We start from the raw sequence: 10,022 nt of genomic DNA on the forward strand, positions 1-10,022 counted from the left end.
TCGGGAACTACTAGTCCGATTTGAAAAATTATTTCAGTTTTGTAGCTCATATACTAAGAATAAAAAATAAAAATAGTTTATTTCGTTTTAGGCACTAGGCAGTTGAATCCTCCTAGTAGAGGTAAATATGTCAATAAAGTGTTTATTAATAAGTTAATAACTATTAACTACTTGTGATTTGTGAATTGTATATTTTTGTATATAGTAATAAAATAAATATGAATAAAGTAATATAATAAATAATACTAAAACTTTTCATGAAGCTGTTAAATTTTAGCAGAGCTTAATCAATAATATAAGGACTAAAATGTTATTAAACATGCTTGTCAAATCAGATTATCTTCATTAATTAATGAAATTACATTTTCATAAAAGGATAGACACAGATACTCTTGAAATTTTACATTAATTAGTTGAGATAGTATTCATAAATACCGCAATACCATGAACTTGAACTATTCATATTATTAAAGTCAAAAGTTTGCCAATTCAATTAAAAAAGCGTTAAAACATAATACCATAAGAATTATGAATACTAATAAATAAAAAATGGACAAATCAATAATAAAGTTACCATTCAGAGGCGCCGTAAAGCAAATTGCCTCTTCTGTCTATTTTAGAGCTCGCTTCCAATTCAATACATCGTATACAAAGTGAAAAGGCTTCAATTAATTTTAAAATGTGATTATTGAAATGAACAGACCATTCGATATAATTTGTTTTCAAAAAGCAATTTCGAAATTACTTGTCTATGTCTAGTGGTATTCTACAGTCTGTGGGCAATTGGTGTGAGCAAATTATCTCCTATAAGTGTATTGATTGGATTGTTTAGTGATTTAATTATTCGTATTGTGCGATATTGTATTGTTTGAAAAGTATTTAACCGCTTAATATCTTCAATTTATATCATCTTTAATAATTAAATGAAGCGTCTAGGCAACTGAAGACTTAATAACGTTTTAATGTGTTTGTTATATTGTAATTGATTACAAAAGTATTAGCATAATTAATAATTATTATACTTTAAATCAATTATTTTTTAAATTAGATGGGATACCTAGAAGTAGTAATACCTCCGGACTTCATACCCGAAGAAACATCAGGGGATACAATGGTGCCTGAAGGAGGAACTGCCAGAGTCTCCTGCAGAGCTCGGGGCATCCCCCCACCTAGAGTCATGTGGAAAAGGGAAGATGGCCAAGAAATCGTTATAAGAGACAACACAGGCATTAAAACTAAAGGTAAAGTAATTATCCATAATGTGTATAGCATTTTAATTGCCCTAGGGTAAATATTTCCCGGAAAAACCTTCATTCGATCCATCGATTCAATACTATGAACACTTTTTTCTTCATAAGCATAAAATACCAAGAGTAATAATTTCCTTTTAATATGAATGCTTAGAAAGATGAAAGGTTACGAACGGCTTAAGAGATTTTTTCTAATTAATGATTAATATATCTGAACAAAATAAAAATATTTAAATATAATGCTAAAACATATATTTACTAAATTGTGATGCGATCTCTGTTTGAATACACAGATTTACAGATTTCAAGACAATGTATTCCAGATTGTTGAAATAACCTTGTAACCGTTATTTTCCAAGGGATTATTCAACGTCTCTATAAAACATAATTTCCTTGAAAGGCAACATTTACGTGCGGCATTGTTTTCTAAATAACACATGTAAAGGTAATCCGGGTCTCCAACACAAACAACGTTAGCGATAAAATCAACATTCCCACACGCAAACCTGAATAATAGTGATTGAAAGCAAGCTTTAGGACCACAGATTTTCGACAATTATAGAAAAATTACGTCACGTAATAAAGCTTTACGTAGCGTAGAAAAAGAAAAGCGCAGTCACTTATAGCAGTCTTAATGCTTAACCTGCTTAAGTTTAGAAGAAAATTACGAATTCCTGTTATATAGTCAGCATAGCATAATGTAGCTTTAAGTACATAGTTTTCGGTTTACTGTTCATACTAAGAATTGTATATAATATGGTGAAAACAATCACCACAAAATATTCCATTGTAATGATTTAACCATTCCCCTATTGAATATAATTGTCGTAGTAAATAAACCTATGTACGCGTATTTAATTCATAATGTTGTCTTTAGAAATTCAAGTTTATCCTCAGCTATCACCCTCAACATTCTGTTTTACTCATTACGGCGCACCCTCTTATTTGTAAATAATACTAATTAACCCGCCATTTTGATTCGGGTAACGCAGTCATGCAACAGGATCCTCTGCCTTCCCCTTCTTGACCTTTAATTTCGTTTTTATCCTTAATTACTCAAATTCCTCTATCCGTACAAAATAATTGCGAATATCACTAATATTCTCAATTATAAACAGGTATGTTAGATTTACATTTTCAGACTCCCCAAAATACAAAGAAAAAAAATATGAGAGCAATAAAAACTGAGTTGAATTAAATATTCTAAAAATCATAGCTTCCAGCTCTACATAATGTTAAACCTGGCTAAATGCTGGAAAAATATTTCATTTGTCTAAGTTTATTTGAATGGCGCAAGGACAGCATTGTTTTTCTGAATATGTATATAATACGAATGTCTGTGTGACCGCATTTGTGGCGCTACAATGAGCTGCGCGGCGACTATTCTCGGGATGAGTTTCGCGTCCAGTATTGTTTAAAGTTTGTCGTAATTAGTAGAGTTCTGCTCTGAATAGACTTCTAGGTCTCATTGTACGAACACTGCGAGACCTTTGTACGGATCACTGAAAAAATCTTACCGAAATCCAATTTCAACTATGTAAAAGCGAACAAAATAGAAGAGCGCTACACTTGTTGGAGAGAATAAGTTCACGTCCAAATATATTTTATATTGTTCAGTGTAGAACAATATAGTGATGTTGTAATGTATTTTTAGTGGAAAGAGTATAAATTATAAAATAAAACAAAAAGTACACTTTCAACTTTGAATATTATTTACGGAAAGAAAAAGCAAATGGCGCTCTCGTCCAACTTGTTTTATTGTTTTAGGTACTGAGTTATATAGCATTATACGTTGAATGTTTACAGTGCTAACTTATCAAGGTGAAGTGTTGAAGTTGACGAAGATATCTCGTTCTGAAATGGGGACATACTTATGTATAGCGGGTAATGGAGTGCCGCCTACCGTCAGTAAGAGGATCCACATTAGTGTTCATTGTAAGTTGATACCTTCTCCACACTTATTATTCTTCTCACGAACCTCCTCTAATAAAAAGACTCCGTATAATTTTTGCTACAAGATCACGAGCAATTTGATCCTATTTTGTTTCGATAAATGGGCATTTACACAAATAAGTACCTATTCTCACTAACGGGCGAGGGTTAATTAAAAATTATTAAAGCTTCGAGTTATTTCGTAATATTAAACTGCTAATTTTATAATTGTTATTAATTAACGTGGTCTATTGAAACTAATTAATATTTTGAGATTAAACAGTTTTTGTGAAACTGATAATTCGCCTGAAATATAGTATATTGTGTTTCTGCGCAGTTCACCCTGTGATCCAGGTGCCAAACCAGCTGGTTGGAGCCCCCCTCGGCACCGACGTTACTTTGGAGTGCTACGTCGAGTCCTCTCCTAAATCCATCAACTACTGGGTTAAAGACCCTGGTAAGAAAATTATGTAGTTTTAATTTTAAAGAACTAGTTTATTATCGTAGAATTGAATTAACGTCCTTAATAAACAATCTGCTTGTAATATAAATTTATATTAAAATAAGAATATTCAAAAATATAATAATAGTAATATTACATTTATTGAAATTTAATCTCATCATGACCAAACAAATCTATAAACAGACCGAATCAAATCCAAACAAAGAAATGTCCACAACAACAATTTTATTACAGATTTATGTAAACACGGACACCAATTATTATTAACTGAGCAAAGAATCCCAAAATAAAAACGAAACAAATTAAAAAGCGGATATAAAACTCTAGGTGTCTGCCCGAAGTTTTTACATTTTTCATAAAACTTAGCGGTGGAAAGATGAAATTCTAATATTGGATTTAAAAGCAAATGTTTTAAGTAATAAATTGTTCCGCAGGTGAACTGATAATACCATCTGAGCACCACGAGATGACTGTCAGACAAAAATCCATGTTTGAAGCTGAAATGTCCATGACTATAAAAAATATCAGACGAGAAGATCTCGGGAGCTACATTTGTGTAGCTAAAAACTCCCTGGGGGACGTGGAAAGCAAAATAAGATTATATGGTAAGAAAATCACTGATACACCTACGTATAATGGTAATAAAAAATAAATTGCACTGTTCAATTTACGTTATTTTGTAGAAATCCCGGGGAATGGCAGACACGTTTATCAATATCCAGATGAAAGAACAACTTCAGATGAGGAGTACGGCACCGAAATATATGACGACGATTTTGACAACAAAGTCGACGAGAAAAGCAATCGTGTGCCTGATCGCGCGAACAAATGGTACGCAAACGAAGGTAAAATTATCCTGACAACACCCAACGAGGCCATCGTTTGTTCCGCGTCGCTGACGATTACGACTATTTTCTTAAGCTTAATTAAACATCTACTTTAAACTTGTGCAAAATAATGAAAATAAACAAGTTTCACTAATGTTCTGGCGACTGATTTAAAAATTTATAACGATATAATTTAAATCTCAATTCAGTATTATATTATTTAAATGCTTTCTGTGAATGCTCTAGGTAGGAATTATTCCACGTGGAAATTATTACTGTACGTGTTGTCTAAGTTACTCCTCCAACGTGTAACGTGATAATAATTAGATTTATATAACATGTATATAATTATATATTAAGCTAATAAAACTATATCAAAGTTATAGTTGTAAGATAATATTTTATGAAATAAATAAAATATTAATAACAATTTCTAGTCTTATTACTTTGGAAAGAAGTTTTTCTACGTTATTGAAATGTTAAACATTTGAAGATTTCCTCATATAAGTAAGTCATTGTTTTATGTGGTTTTAATAGCGTGGCAAAAATATTGCTATAGATTTCAACAGTAGGTACCTTTCAAACAATATATACAGAATTCAGTTGTATTTTATTATATAAGTGCTGATTTACACAGGGTCAGTAACTGACTACAAATTCGAGGCAAATCAGTGCTGACCCGAAAAAAACCCTGTGTAAACAGATTTGAAGTCAGTACAGAGGCTTGAAGTCAATGTAAACAGTTAAAGTCAGTCGCGGCGCCGAAAATCGGCGCCGCGACTGACTTGTCTACTAACCCTGTGTAAATCAGCACAGTCAGATACATGACATAGTTACTATTAATTTTATGTTACATGTTTCACTCATTAAGACAGCTTATATTTATAGCAGAAGAAAATACTCATGTTTAAAACTGAACAATTAACTTAATATTTTACAAATAAGCATTGTAAATACAGCAACCGTTATTAGATGTTTTGTTAAAATGACTATACTTCTCATTAATATGAGCATCGTAGTATAGAGCTATTTAATAAGCGCAAGAACTGTCTGTTTTTATTATCTTTTTGCTACTGTTTTTTGTGCAACTATAATCATTTAAATTGTTTTGTTAAAAGAATTATTTTTGTATTTGTATTTTATTATACAAATAATTACATATACTCTAATACATTATGTTCAGGACGTTCCAAGAGGCCATGTTGAAAACCTTTACACCTAATCGAAAGTGCTTTGTGATCATTTAATTAAATTTTAAATTTATATTTGATTACGGTGTTTATATCTAAAACCCTGTAAACACTTTTGGACAACAAAATCGATTTTCTCAAATATCATAATATACTATAATTATTGATATAGGTACCTACTGACATTAAATAGTTGGTCTTCCATTGATACAATCTTGTTCGCATTGGATCAATACAAAAACAAATTCAGTGATTTTATGAACTTTATCATGAACTATCTTAATGCAAATAATAACAAAACTATAATCTTAAGGCGACTACACCACCGAAACTAGCGCCCCCCCAACATTTTATTTTTTTACTCCTAAACCAGATCAAATTTAAAAAAATCTAGCTCGGTACTTTGCTAGTATATTACTTGTAGTATTTTTGGTATTACTTTTCATTATTTTGCATTCGGTAAATCAGGAGAACTTTTGATTACCGCCAAAAGTGGCCACTTTTGGCGGTAATCAAAAGTTCTCTAGAATAATGAACAGTTGGAATAGTGAAAAGTAATACCAAAAATACTACAAGTAATATACTAGCAAAGTACCGAGCTAGATTTTTTAAATTTGATCTGGTTAAGGAGTAAAAAAATAAAATGTTCGGTGGCGCTAGTTTCGGTGGTGTAGGCCTCTTAACATATTAAGTAAACAGTAGATCACTAAACGCCTTATCCAGATTAAGTACAAAGGTTTTCAAAGGTTATCGGTCTTTAAATAGATTCTAGTCAAATACAATTTCTCCTGTATTTAACCTGTCGTTACAAAAAAACAATAAATCAATGATATATAAATGTTGGCGTTTTATTTTTAGACACTGCTACGAAAATAATTCAGGTATCATTAATCCAGCAATTGTTTTCCTACCCTTAAATAAACGAGTTGTTAATATTCTATTGAAATAATTTTATTTGTGTCGAGCGTAATTATAACTCGCTTTCTTCGCAGATTTGTCGAATTCAAGTGAAGCTTCCTAAAATAGATATTCACCTCTTTTCTTCATATTTGAGCTTTTTCGCTTTGCTTACTTGGTGAATTGTGATTCTTGGCATCGTTTGAAATGTGACCAATTTAACACACAAACACAAAGTGTTTGCAGTTTTTTTCTAACAGCAGCGTGCATTAGTCGGGGTCACTAACCACTGCACCAACAGGGTTAATAATAACTGAAGCGTGCTGGTGCTCAAGCAAATTTGCTTTGGTGCTTTCAAACCACTAATAGGTCATTTTGAGTTATGAATTTACTATAGAAACAAGGCTAGACAATAGACATGCTGTAATTCTATCACGACCTTACAACCTAATTTCACTAGTTTACACTTCGACGTAATTTAGTGCAACAATTAATTACATTCACCTTTATGTCACACATTTACAAAACATAATTAATCCAATTATGTCCGCTGGTAATAAATGCATCGATTTTGCGCCAGACAATTATGGTATAATTTAATTTATCGACATCAAGCAGCGGAATAGCTTAAATATTAATTTGAAAGCTTTTTGCTCGAGTTGCACGGACCGTTTACACTCCTCTTTATTAAGATTCACGAAACATCAAAACGTAGTTATTGTTCCGCAGTAAATGAATATCAAATTAAACTGCTTGTAAGTTAATAAGTTCCTTATCTTTACTTTAGAAGTTGTCGAGTCATGCGCTAAGTGATTGGACGGAAAATTAGCTAATCGAGAGCTGTCAATCACCACTTTAAGTTGTATTTAATATCCGTTAATGTTGTTAATTCACTGATAATTTTCGGAAATCAAATCCTGGAAAATTGATTTCTACCCTTGTCTATTACTCTGTAGGTACATGAAGACATTATTTATTAAATTAATAAACAGATAATTTTTGAACTTAATGCAAAAGCCTCGATGTGCACTTGTTACAATCTAAGAAAAAATCTATTTATAGAGACAGTTCAAAACTAAATAACACGTAACATATAAAAGATAGCACTTTCCTCAACGACATAGCTACAACATATTTTGGGACATCAAACACAAAAGAGTCTACAAATTATTATACGTATAATAACACAAAAGAATCTTCAAAGAAAAGATTCCTTTAAATCATCGCGTAACTTAAAGAAGTTGTATGTGGTGTCACGGAATAATCCTAACAAATGTAAGAGAAGAGTTATCGTTATTTCCTCTTGGTAAGGAGCTCACACAAACGACCTTAATTTGGCCAATCTAAACATGGCAAAGTGAAAGTGATTGATGTCCGCTGTCTGACTCCGACTGTGTAACAAGTGTTTTTACGTGACGTTATCATGACCCGTTTTCTGCTGAAATTAAATCAAACATGAAGATTTCCATTGAACCTTTTCACTCGGCAGATTTATGAGGTTTCCGTTTACGCTGGACTTTTGTAAACATAATATTCATATTTCTAAAAACGCAAATGTGATCACTTTTTAATTTCATACTTAAACATTATACAAGCATATTGCCCAGTCTTGCATTGTTTCGTCTATGTTTCTACCTATGTTACAAACAATCACACACTTTCTAAACAATTAATAACAAAACACGCTCATATTAGGTATCTCAATAATTATACGTTAAAGTATTTTAAAGAATTATCTATTTTAGAATGAATTCCAGTAAAACATGTTACATTGTATTTGCTTCCCTCTTTATGCTTTAAAACACAAAGCTCACGGGTTACTCAATATGCTAAAGACCCATTATTGTAAACGTTTAATTATTACGCAACGAACAACACAACAGTTGTTTATTACAATAATATATTGTTCTCTACATCAAACAAAGCTAAAAATAAATATCATTCATTTTAGATTCATATGTTTTTTGCTGTGGTTCATGAATTTCAAACTAGTGTCTGATAGGTACAACTTCGTTGAACAATAATATCTTTATATTATAAATTCAAACTTTATTTAAATTATGAAAGCTATTTTTATTTACATCGTAAGAATAAAAAAAAAATACAAATCGTTCAATTATTTGTCCTCCTATTTCAACTACATCATATGGAATGAACATCTAGCTGCATTTTCGATAAAAAAATTTTTTTTTATTATTTTATAGAATAAAAAATATTTAAAACTAAATATTATAATATGTGTTCTTATCTTTAGTGTTGCTTAAACAACAACAAAATATAGATAAATAATAATGCGATTCAATCTCGCCAGTCTTTAGATATAATAATATAAAATAATTTTACGTATTTTGTAATTTCACCTCATATTATTACCGAGTCAAATTGATATTACAACATCACAAAATAAAGGGACTTTAAAAGTAATAAACGTAAAAGCTGCATATTTAATTTATCGTGTTACCTTTTCATTAAGTCACAAATTCATACTATCAATTACACGTTATTTAAGAGGCAAATTACTTCACTAAAGTTTCAATACCTATAACAACTGCAGAGTTGAGAAACTTCGGCTTTATAAGCTAAGTTTTGTTTGATAATTAACATTCAAGGGAGATATACACAGGTGCTGGTCTTCATGAAATTATCACTGATTAGGTCCACGATACAATGCGACTGGAATGCGGTATTACCAACTGAATAGGCTCAGTAATTTGTAAAAGAGGAAACTCAGAGATCATTGAACGCATTCCTACAAACTTGCTTTGATCGTCAAACGGACATTTGACGATCAAAACCCCAATTTTTCATTAATCCCTAAATTTGTGAAACACCAATTTTAAATTAATGTTATTTTGTCGTACAACCTTGATTATTTTGTGCTTTTTTTTCCTAGTATTTTCGTATTTTTTCTACTATATTCAGTGTATTTAAGCAGGCTGAATTATTAAAATGCAGCGGACAATTAATATTCCGCTGAAGAACAAAGAGTACTTGTTTCAATGAGAAAATTATGAAGTGTTATACCAACAATAATCCGTTCATTTTGAGCTGGATGGTTTATATTGTACGAGAAAAATTTGATTTGTTCAAATATAAAATGTCCTCATTGAAGTTAAGTCACTGCACGACACGTGACTCCGACATAAAATATTACATAATGATATTACAAGCTATGATTACGTGAGTTGAAATATTATGTGACGCGCATTTGTCTTCAGACGCCCTGCGAAAACATCTGACTTTTTGAATTATCCACTCTTGGATCCTCGAGTTTTATGTCTCTCCGCTTGGAACAAAAATAGAGAAAATTTTAGACGTCTTTGCTACGATTACTCTTTAGGACTGATCTTTATTTTTCTTTATAATCTCAAATGAAGTAGTCAATCTATTTAAAAACACGAGATTATATGCAGCCCACATCGAACCTTGCATAATTTAATGTTATGTATGCATGTGTATCTAT

The 10,022-nt window shown here is 31.2% G+C and overlaps 1 protein-coding gene across 1 annotated transcript in view; it reads left to right on the top strand.

The window, feature by feature from the left end:
• The window catches only part of LOC123693023 (lachesin-like), a 51,608-nt gene extending 46,574 nt beyond the window's left edge, over positions 1-5,034 (top strand). The window contains exons 5-9 of the mRNA XM_045637893.1: positions 1,049-1,241; positions 3,057-3,185; positions 3,520-3,639; positions 4,080-4,250; positions 4,329-5,034. Of these exons, the coding sequence (XP_045493849.1) occupies positions 1,049-1,241; positions 3,057-3,185; positions 3,520-3,639; positions 4,080-4,250; positions 4,329-4,588 (873 nt within the window). The 3' untranslated portion in view covers positions 4,589-5,034. The remainder of the gene's footprint in view (positions 1-1,048; positions 1,242-3,056; positions 3,186-3,519; positions 3,640-4,079; positions 4,251-4,328) is intronic.
• The last annotated feature ends 4,988 nt before the right edge of the window (positions 5,035-10,022 follow it).

This window comes from Colias croceus, chromosome 1 (genome assembly GCF_905220415.1).
Source record: "Colias croceus chromosome 1, ilColCroc2.1".
NCBI lineage: Eukaryota > Metazoa > Arthropoda > Insecta > Lepidoptera > Pieridae > Colias > Colias croceus.